Consider the following 18,310-nt stretch of genomic DNA (forward strand, 5'->3'; position numbering starts at 1 on the left):
GTCATGTGCTAAAGAGAGCTGAGGGTTGCTGCGACTCATTGATCAACTATAGGGGTTGAAACAGCTGCCACAATGGAACGCTAAAACAAGGCACGCATACATTTCATCAGGATGGAATTCATCCCTACCCTGAGTAAAATTAAATTGTTTTCTTCCTTAACAGTATTCCTGCCAACTCAGCAGAGCCTGAGCGACAGCTCTGAGCGCACGTGGCAGAGTACAAAGTTTTAATGCATGCTGCCCCGGCTATGTAGGGCAGCAAGACATGGAAACATAAATGATTAAGCTAAGAGAGAATTTTGTGCTTTGCTGTGCGGTTTATAGCTCGGTTGAAAAGGCCCATCTCTGGAAGGGGCGGTGAGATGTGGCAAACAGCACAGGTAACGCTGAGGAAGAGCTCAGCTGTTTCCAGGGCTTACACATCCCTGATCCCTGGAACATTGATCCTCTCAAAATCTGGCCGACTTCACCTAGGGATGCAGCTTTTCTCTCCGGTTTGGAGTAGAACTTAAAACCAGTTTTGGCTACATTTTGTCCGACTTCCATGCTCTTCCCCTGCCCTCCCGCTGCCCTCGGCACGGACCTGCCTGAGCGGCGCTGGCAGGGCTGCAGGGACAAGTGCCGAGTCCTGAACTTGGGTCACAGCAACCCCAGGCAGCGCTACAGGCTGGGGGAAGAGTGTCTGAAAAGCTGCCCATGGGAACAGGGCCTGGAGATGCTGGTCAGCAGCCGGCTGAACATGAGCCAGGGTGTGTCCCACTGCCCAGTGGCATCCTGGCTTGGATCAGGAGCAGCAGGACCAGGGCAGTGATTGTCCCCCTGTACTCAGCATTGATGGGGCCACAACTCGAGTGCCGTCTCCAGCTCTGAGCCCCTCAATTCAGGACACTGAGGTGCTGGAAATTGTCCAGAGAGAAACAGCGAAGCCGGCGACTGGTCTGGAACACCAGTCTCCTGAGGAATGGCTGAGGCAGCCGGGGTTGTTTAGCCTGGAATAGAGGCTCAGGGGAGGACATTATCACTGTGCAACTGTGAAAAGTGCATATTATATGGCTCTACACAGATATTTACTATATGTATTTTGATGTATTGATTACTAGTACTGTATCAACATTTTAATAATATGATACATGTAGTCTTGTAGTTAAAAGGTATCTTTTGTAGTTAAAATAAGAATTATGTGAGATATCTTTTTAAGAAAAGTATGAAGCACTCGCACCAGATAGCAGCCACAAGACAGCTAAATCTTTCAGAGGAAAAGAATTTATTGTTCTCTTATGAGAAGAAACGGAATTCTTCCTGCTTAGCTAAAGATCGACGGTGCCTTAAGATTAAGAAGAAGTTTACGACGACCAAACCCAATCCTTTGTTTGAATAGAATTTATGCATCCTATAAGAGGTGTATGAATATTCAACAAGCTATTGCTCTTAAAAGTTAATCCTTTGTTAACAGGTGTCCTTTTTTGGGCTCGTGCTGCCCAAAAAAATGTACCCAGACATCCGTAACTCTTTGTCACTATTGTGTCATATTGTCCTAATTCAAATTGTCCAAATTATTATTACTCTAATTGTATTACTATTTTTATAACCATTTTATTACTATTAAACTTTTAAAATGAAAAAAAACCAAGTGATTGGCGTTTTTCACGCAACCACATGAAATGAGGTTGTAGCCGTGTCGGAGTCAACATCTTCTTCCCAGACAAATAGTGATAGGAGAGAGGCCATAGTCGCAAGATGCAGCAGGGAAGGCTCAGATTGGACATAATGAGGAATTTCTCCACAGAAAGATTGATTGGGCATTGGAATGGGCTGCCCAGGGAGGTGCTGGAGTCACTGTTCCTGGAGGTGTTTCAGGAAAAGTTGTATGTGGCGCTTAGCTGACATGGAGGTGTTGGTTCACGGGTTGGACCCGATGATCTCGGAGGTCTTTTCCAACCCAGCTGACCCAGTGTTTCTGTAGATGAGAGCGGAGCCGTCCCACAGCAGCGCCCCCCCACCCCGGCCCGGCCCTGCACATCCTGGGCCCCCAGCCCGGGCCTTCCAGCCCCATCCCGGGCCTCCCAGCCGGTGTTCCCGGCAGGCGGCGCTGTGGGCGGGCGGGCGGCGCTCCGTCCCCGCGCGGCCGCGCTCTGTGGCCGCGGGCTCGGCGGCGCGGCCGGTCCGTCCGCTCTGCGCGCGGCCCCGCCCCCCCGGTCACACCACCCGCCCGGCCGGCGCTGCGTCAGCCCGGCAAGATGGAGACCGCTGAGGAAGGTACGGCTCGCCCCGCCACCGCCGCCAGCCCCGGGCGGGGGCTCTGCCGGGGCAGCCTCGCAGGGTGGAGGGGCGCGGGGGAGGAGGAGGAGAATGTCGCTGGGCCCGCTGAGCGGGCTGGGGGCTGTTCACGCCCAGAGGGGCTTCTCGCACCGGGGCTGCAGGTGCCCGGGCCCCGCGCCCCCCCCGCCGTGACGGGCCCGCCGTGCCGCGGGGGCCGTGCGGGCCGGACCGAACCGGGCCGGACCGAGGGGGGCAGTGTGTGAGGCGGCGCGCACGGGTGCCCCTTACATAACCACGGGGAAAGGGGGGCGGTGCTGGCAACACCCGGAGCGGGGCTGGGACGGGCCCTACCGGGGCACCGGGGCCTACCGGAACCTCCCGCTGGCTGAGGAAGTGGGGCCCGGGGAGAAATGAGAGCCCGGGGCGGAGAGCAGCGCAGCAGCGGGGTGCGCACGCCGGGGCAGCGGGAGAAGGGCGCTGCCCACGGCTCCCTCCTGGCCAGCGGACCCGGTCGGACCCGGCCGGCCCTGGAGCCTAGGGAGCCTCACAGTTCCGCGTTTAGCTCAGTAGTAATAGCTGCTGCTTTCGCAAAGCTGGCTTTGTTACGTGCGCTGGGCAATCTGCTTGAAAAATTGAAATATGCAGGAGCTGACATGTTTTTCTGTCTAATACATAGTCACTTATCTAACTTTAAAAAGGCTAATACGTAGTCACTTATCTAACTTGAAAAAAAAAGAATTGTCAAACATATAGTCATGAGGTGGGTTTTGTGTGTGGTATCCATTTCTAAGGGTATTGCTTTATTTGAGATCAAGCATGGATATGTTTAGTCAGCACTTTCGTTATGCTTAGATAATCACAAAATCACAGCACTTTTAAGGTTGTAAGGGACCTCTGGAGTTCATGTACTCAAAGCCCCCTGCCAAGGCAGGGTCACCTAGAGCAGGTGACACAGGAATGTGTCCAGGTGGGTTTTGAATATCTCCAGAGAGGGAGAGGGACTATGTCGTTCAAGCAGATGTTGGGGAACTTCGACAGATCAGCGCTTCATATTGTAGGGTAAACCATACTAAATAAAGCATGTTTGTTGTGCTGTGTTTCCTGCACTATTTGAGCTTTGTTTATCATCTAAACAATGAGTGCAAATACATATTGCAGTACCAAGGCAGTTTGTGTTTTGGGTTTTGTTACTTTGGCATCATTTTGAATGAAGGTTTTTATCAGGTGCTTGAGAGGTTTTAAAAGAAAAAAAAAGGAAAAACATGAACCACTGGATGAAGTAAGACAGCACCTTTGTAGTAGTGTTCTTTGGGTTGTGCTGTAGGTATCCTTAATACCCATGATGACTGATGGTTTATCAAAATATTAGTATTTCTTAAATGTAACAACAAAGTGAAACTTTGATTGCTTTTCCTCTGGTTGCCCAGAAAAACTGGTTTTTTTGCGAGCTGTGAAGTGGACACTCAGAAATGACCTCCTGATTTTCCACCACTCCAGCAGCTGGTAAATCCATCTCGGTGGATTTAATTCAAACAGCGTAGTTGATAATTTGTTACAGGCTGTTACCAGTGGTAGACTTTGATCATACCTGACTTAAGTAGGTGAACAGACCAGCAAGACAAAGAAGAGGTTTCTAGTTCCATCTTAAGGCATTGTCGTCTTTAAGTAAACCTTTGTGTTAAATTCCATGCTTGACATTTTGACTTTTCTGGTTTTCTATACAAGCACACACAAAGGCACGTGTATATGCAGCCTTAGATATGCTATTGTGGCCTTATCAATGTTGCCCTCAAAAGCTCCCAGTGGCAGCATGAAAGTAACCGGTCTATATACTCACTTTCCATAAATACCACCAGAATGTTACAACTTCTTCTACAGTTTCAAACATCAGATCCTACTATTAGAACTTCACGGGGCTTGCCAGAACGCTGAAGAGACTTCCCAAGGTTAGAAAGCTCTGAGCAGCAGCAGCAAACACTGTGTTAGTGCCTTGAGGAAGAGGAAATATGATATTATTGTGTGTGCTTGAGCTTCTGCTGCAGAGTGTCAGGTGGACTTTGTGAGCTGGTGATTGTCTGGTAGCAATGTTCCGGCCCTTGTGGTTCTGATGCATGGCTGAAGTGTATGTGGAGCTGGGAACTGAGCTGTGTGGTGAGAGCTGAGATAAGAGAGGCACTCTGGGGTCAGCTCAGACCTAAGTGGGAGCTGCTTCCCCTCAGAGCGAATGTGAAAGTTGCCTCTGTGCAGCACCTGAAAGCACCAGATAGCAGGTTTTGCTGGAGAGGTAATTCTGGTTCTTTCTACATAAATCACTTTGTTGCTAAATAACGTAATCTTCACTTTTTGGTATTCCAGTGTTGGATTCAGTTGGAGAGATAATAGGCAGTGAATCATTCTCGGGGGGAACAGGAAAGAATTTATTATTCAAGGTCATTTTTTCCAAAACATGTGCCTGAAGAACAGGATGCAAAGTGTGGGTGCACATAGAGAAATAGTGACTCTTGCCCAGTGCAATTCTCTGACTATGGCTGTAGGTCATAAGGTGCATAGCTTAACACATTGACCCTCAGCAGAGTTTGTTGATTTGAAGCTATCAGTTGCTTAACAGTCCAAACAATTACACTCATAATATGTTTATTTAGATTTATAAAACAAGGGGAAATATCTAGAAATTATCATAGCTTTGAAAAAATAAAATTTAGATTTATTTTAGTAAGCTAACAGGCAGTCTTTTCTCAAGTAAAGAGCTCTTTTGCTCACAGTAATGCAAATTGCTTTTCCCAGAACTTTTGACAATAAGTGAAGAGTTTGCTGTGAGAGTCAACAGGCCATGAAATGGACAGATCCAGAGAGCTGTGGGCATCCTTCAGGGAACAGTGTGCTTTTAGCTTGCTTTCATTGGAGCCAGAGTGGCCTTAGAGCAGTGGTTTCATGTGCTCTCTCGTGCTTGTGAGGCTGAGCCAGCCTGCAAAGCTGCCCAGTGCTGCAGTGAAACAGCTCCCGTGGAAGGAATGCCGGAGGAGGTGGGCATGCCACAGCCAGTGGGTAGGGCAGGGCCTGCCTGTCAGCTGGAGTGACCTGTCCTGTGCAGCCATCTGGAAGTGCTCTCTGGGATAAAAGAATCGTTTGTTAAGAGAAGCAGCAGTTCTGATCATTCTTGTCAGCAGAGGAACCAGGCACTCCTGATGTTTGCAGCAATAGTGCCAGTCATTGCTGCTACATGTTGCAGTGATGGAAGCGCTCTTTATGTCTCTTTGTAGCATCACTGATGTGGTATTGAATACCTGCTTCTGTTAATTCTGGGCTTTCATGCTGCATGATGAATTCACTCAACATTTTCATAGACAGAAAATTGTTTGAATTTAATAATTTGAATTCTTATGCCTTATGTGTAGAAACTGTCCTAAAAGTCTATAAACTATGGATATGGTCATAATGGGACTTCTTTATAGAAAAAAAAAAAAAATCAGTCTTTGGTGCCTTTTGGAAGTTTTTGTAGAAAAGCATAAACTTTTGAAGATTTTGGCCAAGAACAAAGATAGGTGATTTAGATTTGGAATTGCATATTTGCAATACTCTCACATCAGCTGGTATTTTTCTGACAAAGGTCTCTGATATGCATGTGTTCCATTCTTGCACGTTTGCTGGATAGTGGCTGATTGAGAAATAATTAACAAAAGATAAAATCTCAAACTCACATATTCTATAAAAATGGGCATTTTTGTTCACTTCCTTAATAGAAGTAAAAGGAAGAGACAAGGAAAGATGCATCTGTCAATAAACAGATAAAACTTGATTTTCATTTCTATTTAATTGTGTGTTTAGAGCTCTGGCTAACGGAATGGTATTTAAAATAGACATCTGTTTTTACAGGGAAAGGTTTATGCTCACTTCTTTATACATAAAACCTCTTGCAACCTTTAATTGCAAGACAATGTCAAAAGTAGGGAATGAAGAAGGTGTAGGATGTATGGAAATATTACTGAAATTACAAAATAAGAAATAGAAAGTGACTTTTCTTACTAGACAGTAGGCTGTCTCCAAGTTGGGTAGCAAATTGTAAAATACCTGTGTCTGTTATATTGGATTTTTTTCCTTTCATCAAGAGTACCAAGGAAATATGTGTGTTAGGTTCAAGCAAAGTATTTAAGTAATTGTTGGACATCTTTAAACATCCAAACTGAGATGGAATTTTTGTGTTTCAAAGTATCCACATTCAGGAAAATTATCCTTAACAGTTTTTATGCTGTTTTAGTGATAACTCTTCAGGTAGAAAACACATCCTCCTGTAGTTTTACTGTGTGTATTTCCTAGAAATCCTAAAATTCTTTAAGACGTGTTTTGAGTTTGTGTAACATGATCAGGCAGATAATGTTCGTGTTGCTCTTGCTGGTGATCTCCCAGTCTCTGTCTTGCATCAGATGAAATCTCTTTCATCCTATTTCAATTTATCCTGGCTTCATTTTGCTACATGGTAAAGTTTCTAGCATGTAATTGTGTAATTTGTCTTGAAGGTGTAAGTTCTTTAAGCAGAAGTGTAATAAGCTTTTTGTCCTTGTCAGCAGATATATGCAGAGTCTGTCGGTCGGAAGGAACTCCCGAGAAACCCCTCTATCACCCTTGTGTGTGTACTGGCAGTATTAAATTCATTCATCAGGAATGGTGAGTTCTGTGCCTGTGTGTTTCTTAATTTTTTTTTTCCTCATGAAAACATATTAACATGTTTCTAAAAATACCTCAAGTCTTGATGTTAACTAGTGAAAAAAACAATATTCAGTGGAAGCACGTTTGGCATTTTGTGTTGTTTACATGATAATTTGTTACAATTCAGGAAAAATTTAGTAATTATATATGGAAAGAAAGCGCTGATAATTATTTGTAATTGGGACTGCAGTTCTGATTGTATGTCAGCTTTATGAACACTAAGCAGAAAAATCAGTATGTTGGGGCTTTTTTTACCCACTTATAGTCGTGAACAGAAAAAAATAAAAAAACCCCTAATGCTTTTTAGTCATTTTGAGGTGTGTTTGATGAGGAAGTGCTAAAGTAAAAGCTGTCTTTCTGGTCTATATGATAATTTCTGATATTTTAATAGTCCTTCTCTCACAAATACAGCAGTTGTAAATCTTAGCTGTGTGCATCCATATGTCATATCTTGAAGGATTTATAAGAGCCGTGGCACCGGTGGATGTCGGTGCCAGGCTGTCTGCTTTGATCAATAACGTGCTCAGAGAATGAGTGTTCTTTAGCAACGCTGGGACACATGTCAGTTTACCTTCTTCTACTGTTTGGCACTTGCTTCATGGCCTAAATGGACTTCAGAAACATGCTAATTTAAGTCCTGCTTCACAGTACAAATATCCTGATTTAGGTGTGAAAGCAGGGAATTGGTGTGTTTTCCTTAATGGAGGGATAGGGCCGAGAGATGTATAGTGTGTGTTAATGTGATCACTTTTTATTGCAGCTTAGTTCAGTGGCTTAAACACAGCAGAAAAGAATACTGTGAATTATGTAAGCACAGATTTGCTTTCACACCAAGTAAGTATGTTTTACTTGCTCCTATTTTTTTCAGAATTTTTCTCATATAATATCTATGAAGTGATTACTTTTTCATTCAGTGTGGTAGATCCAAATTTGTGGCGTAACTTCTGTTTTCTTGTTTTAAATGCAATTTCTATGCATGTTGTTGCAGACTGTGAATTGCTTAAATGATGAATAATTTGCTTCTTTCATAATCTTAAGTGAGACATAGAAGTATTATTCTGCACCTTTTTCTGACAGCCTCGGTCCCATTCTTTTGTTGCCAACATTACAGAGTGTTGCATGTTTTCAGCTTCATTGATAAATTTGAGTTTTTGGAAGTCTGAATGGTAAAGGGAAACAATTCGAATTTGAAAGGCAGTTTTCAGTTACCTTTAAAGGATCTACTGCAACACTAATACTTGGATTCTGTCAGTTTCAGTTGAAGTGATCCTGACAGGTAATAGAAATTATGATTATTCCACTTACATTTCAGTCAAGATACGCTAACTACCCAGTATTAAATTGACTTTTATCTTAGATACAACTAAATAGAATGATGAAGAATATTCATATAGTTCCCAGAGGATTCTTAATTATATTTTGGATGATTGTAGTAGGAATAGGTGAAGTGGCAGGCAGTATTATTTAGTGTTGTCAGTTTATTGCCTGTTGAGCAGGTAAAGTGGGTTTTATGCTACATTTTTCACTCTAAATTTACTGATTTATTCCTGCTCCCCTCTCACCTTTTTTGTGTGTGTTTGGGTTTTTTCCCCTCCTGGTTTTGTACTTTGGTGGAGAAAACTCAGGCCAAGGTGGTTTAGTTCATGTATTTTCTGTTCCAAAAATCCCTCAATGGACCTTCGTTCTATATGTTGAACCTTGGTACAATGTATTCCTGCCAAGAATTAATTAAACACAATAGACTGTGTCAGTGAAATGTGCAGTGAAATGTGCAATATTAACTCTGTCTTGGGAGGGCAGTAGTGTATTTTACATTGAACACAGCAGTGCTTTCCAGTTATTATACTTAAATACTTCAGTGACCTGTATGAGGATTGTTAGAGATCATCTGCTTGCAGGTTTTGTTTGTTACATATTTTTGTAAAGGTATTGTATTACTTCTGTATGGAACTTGCACAAACTAAAAGTGATATGCAGTTCTGAATCTCCCTACAAGCTAATTAGCCACTTTCAAAATTGCATACTGTGACCAGGTCCTCTACAGAATTTAGTGTGCAAGACCAGAAAATGGCATTTCAGTGATATATTAGTTGTTAAGAAAGAAGACTTTCTAGTTTTGTATGAAAAGAAAAAAGCAAATCAAAAAAATTTATAATGTTTTCCTTGGGATCTAGAAAAAGAGGATAAGCCATTCCAAACTAAATACATTTTATATGCATGTTATTCTTGATAAGAGGAAGCTTAGTTGCTGCCCTTATCAACAGAGGTGTTCCTGCAGAAGTTAATTCTTTACTGACACTGCTGTTGCCAGCACAGCTTGTAATGTACTTGCAGGTTATGGACGGGGGAGAAAACTTAATTGAGTTAATGTGGCTCAAAAAAATAACCATTTTTCATAGGACCTTTGAAATTGGTAATAAGCAATCTCGTTCTTCCTCATGCAATAGAGTGTGTCCTCCACATTCAGCCTCTAGTAAAGTTCTGCTTATCCTGTGCCACACACTTGTCACTCCCTTGAGTGAGCAGGCTCAGCTGATAAGGTTTCCTTCTCAGCTTTCCACATTGCAGTGTGCTTTTTTCTACCAGGCTTCACACAGAGGTAGCAGGTCAGGTACCCTGCACAGATTCCTCCTGCCCGTCCTACCCATGGGATCTTCTTTCATTGTTTCCCTCACACCCAACTGTAACTGCAGTTACAGTTTCCTTAATTTCTCATATCCCTCTTTCTTTGGAAGATAATGTGGCTGTCCAGTCTGGAAACTGGATCTGCTTGTGGGAGCTGGGAAGGAGTCACAGGTGCTGGAGAGAGAATGATAAGGCAGAAAAAAAAGGGGACTGAAGTGTGTGCCAGTCATCCCAAGCAAAGCTGGATCTGGCCTGTGACCATGCCAGGTGTAACACATTTTCAGATAAGTCGATTTCACCACAGGATGTGGTCAAATAAACACATGCATGGAATGAATATCTGTGCTCCAGCAGACAAGCACTAGTGGTGTAATAGAGTGTTAGTGCAGAAATACCAGCAGCTCCTCTCTTTTTTAGCTTGGTTTGCTTGCTGAGGCTGTTGCTGTCCTTCTGTCAAAAATGCTCCCTTACTAGTGGAACTTCTCGTGCATGGAGTATTCATCAGCTATTTCTAGTGCATTATTCTCTAAGTTCTGTAACATTTTGGGATTTTTTTAACATTTTTGGGATTTCACCTGAACTACTAGTTTAGTTATTGCTTGGAAAGAAGGAAAAAGGAGAAGATTCAACTTGTATTTTGGCTGGAGTACAAAGGAACAAATTTTTCTTTTGAATGATAGCATCATTCTCTAAATGTGTTTAGTCATGTTGGTAAATTACTTGATTTCAAATGCATTCTTTAAAGCTAAATTTTTATGTTTTAAATTTAATTACTTTTCTGCAGTTCTACAAGTTAAGAACTAATACAACTATGAAAAAAGTAGCTTTTGACATTTTTTGATTGTCAAGGTATTTGTTAATTTTTAATTTGTGAGTTTTCTTCCTGAGTTTTTAAAGACACATGCACTTTCTTTTGTCATCTGCAAGGATGTGCTTCTATTAATGCTACACTAAACGTAAGCTCCGACAATGAAAGAAGGTGAGGCCGTATTTCCTAAGAAAATACAGTTGTCAAAACTTCTCCATTCTGTAGGAGGTAATGTTAACATAAATACTGTCAAAACCACAAATGCAGAAGCAGACTAGGCTGATCTTTGTCTGAGGATTGGGATGGGTTCACTTCTGCCCTTCCTGTGCAGCTTCATTGCCAGTATGTGGTTCATTCAATGTCTCAAGCTTAGTTAAAACAGAGACTGTAAAACTAAAGGAACCCATATGAGTAGGGTGTTCCTTATCATGTAATTTGGATATTACATTATTGAAGGATATAATAAACTGATATCTCTACCTGTTTTGTTTTGATAAACTTTTAACACAGTAGTAAAAAAAAAAAACATAGCCTCAGCATTTCTAGAAAGGCTAATTTCAAGAAATAATCTTCTGGAACAAACTACTACATGCTGGCACAGAATTCAGTGTGTCTTCTGCCAGTTCTAGTGTGCAGAGTATACACACAGCTGAGAGTTGTATGAATGTTACTTCATATATTAGAGCTGTGCTTGCCTGAGAAGGAGTGAAGTTTTTCTCCTTTTACCTTAGTGGTCTGAAGCAAAGTCTGCATGTGTTTGAAGGGTGTAAAACACAGAAACATAGAGTGGTTTGGGTTGGAAGGGTGTTATGAAGATCATCTAGTCCAACCTAAAGAATAACTCACAAGCCCTGTTTTACCAAATCAGTGTTTCCACCCAGGAGCTATCAAGTATGTGGTTTTTACTTATGAGTTACACAGTCTTATTTCATGATCAGTGCATGAGGATGACTGAGGTGGCATATAAATGGCTTGCAAATGTAGTAATAAATAAAGAACCTGTGGGTGAGAGGGTTGCAAGTGTGATGATTCTGTGAAGTAAGCTAAATAGCAGCTTTTAAAGGTAGCCTTGGGGTTTTCCTACCTTATTTATGTCAGTGTAAGAGCATATTTTTTGTCATACCATCTGTTTTGGAGAAGTAAAATTAATAATTGTGTTCCTGGAAAAGTTAGGCTTACAGGAGAGGAGGGTAGAAGAAAACCCCACCTCCTTAAAACAACCTGCCAAACAAAAAAAACCCACCTAAATTTAGGATTCACAACTAAATTAGCAGTTACACTGCATAGCTGTGACCTAAGTATTCAAAAAGCTTTCTAGTAGTTTTTCTATAACCTGTACAGCTCAAAGAAGTTGAGCTAAACCTATGAAAAACTCACCCAAAGTCTGTTTGAATTTCATACTGTAATAGAAAAAAAAAGACTAGCTGTTGTTTCAATTGGTCTCTAGTAGAAAGATCTTTATTTGGAGGAACTGTGGTAAATAAAGTAGGAATTTGCTTTCTCAGACTGAGTTAGGGAAGGTTACTGGGGTGGAAAGTAAGGGATGGAGGTGCAGTGAGGAGGATGGATGCTGTGGTGGCAGGGGTCAGGGTCTCAGGCCTCAAAGTGGTGGTGGGGAGGGTGTGCAGGGAGCTGCAGTGTGGGCAGAAAATGGCACTGGGTGACAGACACAGGTGGGGAGATAAGTTATGAAAATCACTGGCAGCAAGCTGCAGTGGTGCAGGATGATTGCACACCAGGGGTTCCTGTCATGCTAGGAATTCCTGCATTTCATGCACCTCAGTGTTGCAGGACAGCAGGATTTTACCTTGTCATCATGATATAAAGCTTCTAGTGGAAAAAGCTGTACTTTTTTTAAGGTGTGCACAGGACAGTGCACAGAAAAACCAGCTTTCTTTCCACCATCAGCTTCTCAAATCATCAAAAATCACCAAATGGTTAAAATTTGGGGGATATAGCTTGTGTTCTCTGAGTAGTAGCTACATTGTGCTTTTATTTGAAAAAGCTCTGTTGTAACTCTAAAGCCTTTAGAAAAGTGAGCACACAAAAATGCCAACTTCTATAAGCACTTTCTGCTTTAAGTTAGGATGGACATTCTTTCTTATAGTTCTTTCTGTGTTTGGTAATTCCTGGAAGATGCATTTTTAAATTTCAAATCTTTCCAACTTAACAACTTGTCCCTAACAAATTAATCATTAATACAAAGTTAATGTTTTCTGTGTAGTCCTTGTTGCAAAGTGTTGATCAAAATACATTTTTTGAAAATGAGAATGTTCTCAAAGTATCTGCTGAATTGTCTGAGTGGTGCCATAAATATTTAACAGATGCACTCTAAATAGATATTCTTTTGCACCCTTGACAAAGCTTTTTTGTCTCTCCTGTGGCAGAAATTTTCCAGAATGTTTGTTCAGTGTGAGCTGAGATCATTAGTTAGACTTCGGCTGGCATTTTCTATAGTTCCAAATTGTGTACTAAATCTGTTTCTGTAACAAGAAAATTGTAAGAAAATGTCAAAATATGTTTGTATCATCCTTTCCGTTCACTGCTCTGTGTTCTCACAGCTACAGTCCCCTAGTGTTATACTTTCAGTCCTGTGTTTCATGAATTCCAGTTCCCTGCCAGATACCTGGCGTGTAACAAGCTTTGAAATTTCAAACCAGTTACTGCTTGTCTCAGGGGTCGTGTGCTGTTGTTACTTTGTGTCAGTTATAATCCACACGTTGCTGAAATGCACCGGTCTCTCCCCATTCCTGACTGCTTCTGGATGTTGATATTCTTTGTCTGTGTTCTTGACTTCTCTTTACAATCCAGAAACTGAAGGAAATAGCTCTGGAGAGAAAAGAATTTTTCTCCTGTAGAGGCTTCTCTGAGCCTAGTAAAAGGATGATTGGGAATGTAGGTGAAGGAGCTGCAGGTAGATAGCATAAAGCAGTATTTATTAGACTCTTAAAGGATTGCTCATGAGAGGAATTGAAAACTTCTCTCTATTTATTCTTATAAAAATTGAGTATCCTTGTGCAGTTAGAAGTATGTAAGGTTTTAAAAGATAGTCCATGATGTTAAACTCTTCAAGCACAGATGTTTCCAACATTACAAACATCCAAGCAGAAATGTCTTTGTGCAACTCCCAAATATAGTTTATCTTCTTTATTCAAATCTGTTATTGATGCTGTGCATTACCACTTCTTAGTATCCATGTAAGTGTGTAGAAGCTAAGTACATGTAATGAAATTTTTACATGTTTTCTAATTGTTTGCAAAAGAAAACCTCACCACTGTTTTTCTTGGCTTTTAGTAGGAATGGACTTATGCAACATATAGGTGTTGAGTTTTAAAAGTCAAGAAAATCTAGTATATGAGAATATCTGTGCAGGATCAGAGATTTGTATTGTGCTCTGTAATAGGAACGTCCCTAGAAGAAATTCTGCCTGAAATGAAGCAGATATTTGTTGAAAGTCAGTCATGGTGTGTAAATTTCAATGTCTGTGGGTATTCAATCAGTTCTCTCTAATTTTCCTCCCTGTGTGCTGCTTTTATTTTGCTGGGGTTTTTTGGTCTGTACTGTTGGATGTCAAGTAGGATCTAAATTATCTAGCACAAACAAATGGATAGTGTGTAAAATTGCTAATTTCCGTTATTCCTAGTGCCCTGTCCATGAACTCGGTTTATAAATAACAGACAGAGGAATCTTTGAGGTAGTGTTGAGTGAGAGTTATACTGATTTTAGAATCTGCTTTTTCTTGAGCTTATTTTTAGGTAATTGGAGTTTACAGTTAACAAATAAAGCTATTAAAAAAACTTCTCTTAGGTCAAAAATTGGCATGGAGCTTATTAATTTTCCCATTCCACTCAGTACTCACTGAAACAGATGTTATGTGAATTTTTCTTGTTGTTTGGAGTCGTCTCCGGAGAATATAAAATATGCTTATTCTTCTAGTAAGCTTTTGTGAGATGCAAACAGTTTGTAGTTGGCAGGACTTTACATAAATGCTTCTCTAAAGGGCAAACTGTTTCATAAGTGCCTTTTTCTACACAGTTTATTCCCCAGATATGCCTTCACGGCTTCCAATCCAAGACATCTTTGCTGGACTGGTTACAAGTATTGGCACAGCAATACGATACTGGTTTCATTATACACTTGTGGCCTTTGCATGGTTGGGAGTAGTACCTCTTACTGCATGTAAGTATTCATTTTCTGTACATAATGCTCTTATACACATGGAAATGTGCTGCTTCCTGCAACAAAGTTTTGTAAGACCATTATTGGCTATTAAAAAATAAAAATTCAAGGATGGTATTTCATTTATTTTCACTCAGAAATTCTACCTGTTTGATTCTTAAGCCAGTAGTGCAATTCAAAAATGTTAAGATATAGGAGAGAATGCATGAAAGAGCTTTTAAATGTCTAACTCCAATAAAATGCCTCTTCTCCATTATCTTCTTTAAAATCTAAATGGAAAGTTTTTATGCCATTTACTAATATTAGGATAGAAGAATTGTCCTATTTTTATTAATCATCTCTAAATGAAAGTGCAGGGGTTATGTGAAAAGTAAAATTCCTTTACAATTGTGGACAAATTGATTTGTGAAACTTTTAAATCTCAAAGTCATGTAAGTAGTAAAGGAATTCAGAAAAGAGAGCACACATTTAAATTACTGTAGGATACAGTTTGAAATTTACTTTCCAAATAGATATTTGCAGTGATACTTCTTGTGTCTTTAACCTGCTTCCATATTCTTCCTTGGGCATCCATTAGTGTGATCAGTGCTGGGCACAGATCTAGATGAATCTTGGCTCTAATCTAGCATGGCACTTCTTACACTTTGACTGCATACTTTTTAAAGATGTACAGCTGAAATACAGCCTTGTTCCACTTGGTTGTATATGATCTTGAGTTCTGTTCATGCACTGGAAGTTGAGATTTTCTTCCATGTCATAAATTTAGTTGGCCACCGGGTGACAAGAGGGTACCTGGGGGTCCTTTCCAAGTGAAGCTATAGCCAAAATTGAATTTGTATCAAGCTTCTGTTTATTCCCGCAGGTCGTATCTACAAGTGCTTGTTTACTGGCTCTGTGAGCTCACTACTGACACTGCCATTAGATATTCTGTCCACGTAAGTACTTCAGCAGTTTGATACAAAAACCTGGTTTAGTCAGGTTATCTTGAAAACAGGAACTTTGGAACTTAGTTTCCCTTTCATCCAGTTACACTTGCTGTCTTCTACCATCTTAATAGGCAACTGCCCATTACCCTTTGCACAACCAAACGAATGGACAACACCATTACAATAGAAATCATTTCACTTTGGAGTTCCATTATTCAGGATCTTTGGAGCTGGAAAACAGACTTTGCAAAGCAGGCCCTGGTTAATGAAAATTTGTATTTGATGTCAAGAAAACTTATGCTGCAAAATTACACTTAATAATTTAAAAAATCAACTTCCTATGGTTTAAATCAGATACATAGTAGAATATTAAGAAATGTATCACTAGTAATGTCACTTTGTTTTCTTTGTTGCATTTTTATATTTTGAATTTAATTTTATCCATTCTGAGTCTCTTATGTGAGAGGGATTATTTTTTTATCAGATTTCCTTCTAGCTGATACTTGAATTTTTAATGCTTCAATCACCATCTGCTATTGCACATTGTCTTTCCTTGTCCTTTTTAAATCGGTTTTGCCTGAAGAATCAATAAATACCAAACAACAAAATTCCAAGCTTACTTAAATTCAAGCCTCTTACTTTCTCCTTATCTTGAACATGAGGAACTGAAACTGAGTTTAAGTAGAATCAGCTGCATATCAAGCAAATTTGGAATGAATGTTCTCTGTGGTTCATCTAAATCATCTCAATTGGGCTATTTGATTTCAGAAATCAGGTCAAGTTGCATTTAACTTATTTTCATTATTGGAGAGAGATGCTTGTTTCAGTCTAATAACTGTATATTTCCTGTTATCTTTGTAGTGTATATTCTATTTTTATTTTTCGGAGAAGAATCTGTAACAACTGAACCTAGAGCACCTCATCTCTATTACAGTCTAGGGAGAAAATAAGAGACTCAAGTATTCGTCAGATTTTAATAGTGTGTGAAACTGTTTTGACATTTATTTCTTTGGCAGAGTCAATGACAGTAGCTTCTTGTGTCATCTTTTAATTTTGGACTTCATGTCCCCATGGTATTCATTGTGCTCTGCAGGCACAGGTTTGCAGCTTCAAGGGAGACCCGACTGATGCTTCTTTGGGGATGGCAGAGTACTATGACGCCATCTTTCTTACTTATTTTTAAGAACATATTGTAGTTTTCCAAGGAGGAACCTGAAATTAGGGATGAGAACTGCTTAAGATGATTTAAGTACCACTTGCATTGCATGAAACCCTACTTTTGGTTGGCTGACTGAACTTTGCTTTGCTGCTGCTATACAGTTATATATGATCTGATTGATTAAGATTTTTAAGGTACAGAGATAATATCTGAGGTAAAATGCTAGCTTAAATGCAGAGCAATTGAAGGGGAAACCCAGCAGTTCCATTCTTCTGGTTCAGGTAGCTCAGCAGATAAAATGCTTTATCTGGATGGACTGGTGGACTGGATAATATGCATTTTGCCATTTAAGTAAACCTCTTACTATATCAAACCATTTACTTAGTGACTATTGTATTTCCTTTGCTGTTCTGGAAGATTGTTTTTTCTGAGCTACTCTGTAGTGTTCCCAGCAAAATACTGTTTTCATTAGGTTTTGTTTTTTGTTTTCATTTTTAACAGGGAGAACTTACTGGCTGACTGTTTGCAGGGCTGTTTTGTGGTGACATGCACTCTGTGTGCATTTATCAGCCTTGTTTGGTTACGTGAACAGATCGTCCATGGAGGAGCACCACAGTGGTTGGAACAAAATCAACAGCAGCCGCTCAATGGTGTTGGTCAACAAAATGAGGTAAAACTCACTGCTCATTAGTTCACAGTTAATTTAGAAAATGTGGTTCTGGCAGTAAATACTTTATCAGAACACAACAGTAATGGTATTTTACTTCATGGTATCTTTATTTGTTAGCAGAAGTTGAGCACTTTTTGCTATATAAACTCGGTGACACCACTGTTATGTTTTTGAAGTTGTTTTATTGTGTAGCATTGCATAGATTTTTAGCTCTGTATTGGTACCATTTTTTAAGATAACTTTATGCACATAAAGCTGAATTCTCAGGCATAGTCAATGAAGATACAGCTGGCTTTTATTTTGTCTTTTTCATAAGTATGCTAGGAGTTCATGAGGTAACAATTCACTGTTCTCAAAGCAATTGGAAGTTTTGTTGACACCACTGAAGTTGGAGCTTCTGTGCCCTCCTCCCACTCCCCGCACACCACATGCACTCCTTCAGTGCTTTCAGGAGTCTCTTGGGTGAAGAAGTGATCATATAAGCCATCCATGCATAGGGAAAAAATAATTCAAAATGTTGTTTTCATTTTAGTAAATGTCAGTTTTTAAAAGACAGGGATTCTCATCTTGGTGACTGACTTGAGTTGGCCTTGAACTATCATCTTATATAATGATAGTTTCCGTGAGGGAGTTCCCTTCTATTAAGCACTGGTGAAACCACATCTGGAGTGCTGTATCCAGTTTTAGGGTCCCCTTGTACAAAAGAGGCATGGACAGACTGGGATGAGTGCAGTGGAGAGCCAGCAGAAATGATTAAAGGACTGGAACGTCTGACGTGATGAGAGGCTAAGAGAATTGGAATTATTTTGTTTGAAAGTGGGAATGCTCAGGGTGGACCTTACCAGTCTGTATGAATGCCTGATGGAGGGCTATGAAGAGGACAGAGCCAGGGCTGTCTTCCTGGTATTGAGTGACAGTACTGTAGGCAGTAGGCTTAAATTAAAATGCAGGAAATTTCATTTAGATTTAAAAAAAGGTGG

The 18,310-nt window shown here is 40.4% G+C and overlaps 1 protein-coding gene across 2 annotated transcripts in view; it reads left to right on the forward strand.

The window, feature by feature from the left end:
• Nucleotides 1-2,191: 2,191 nt before the first annotated feature.
• MARCHF6 (membrane associated ring-CH-type finger 6) overlaps nt 2,192-18,310 on the forward strand; it is a 44,266-nt gene continuing 28,147 nt past the window's right edge. The window contains exons 1-6 of one of the 2 annotated variants that reach the window (XM_054285017.1): nt 2,192-2,256; nt 6,825-6,921; nt 7,724-7,797; nt 14,432-14,575; nt 15,438-15,510; nt 17,162-17,330. In XM_054285017.1, coding sequence (XP_054140992.1) covers nt 2,238-2,256; nt 6,825-6,921; nt 7,724-7,797; nt 14,432-14,575; nt 15,438-15,510; nt 17,162-17,330 — 576 coding nt within the window. In that variant the 5' untranslated portion in view covers nt 2,192-2,237. Of the gene's footprint in view, nt 2,257-6,821; nt 6,922-7,723; nt 7,798-14,431; nt 14,576-15,437; nt 15,511-17,161; nt 17,331-18,310 lie in introns of both variants that reach the window. The other variant, XM_054285016.1, reaches the window with a different exon arrangement.

This window comes from Melozone crissalis, unplaced genomic scaffold (assembly GCF_028551555.1).
Source record: "Melozone crissalis strain CALT ecotype California unplaced genomic scaffold, PUWL_Pcris_2 ptg000042l_1, whole genome shotgun sequence".
Lineage (NCBI taxonomy): Eukaryota > Metazoa > Chordata > Aves > Passeriformes > Passerellidae > Melozone > Melozone crissalis.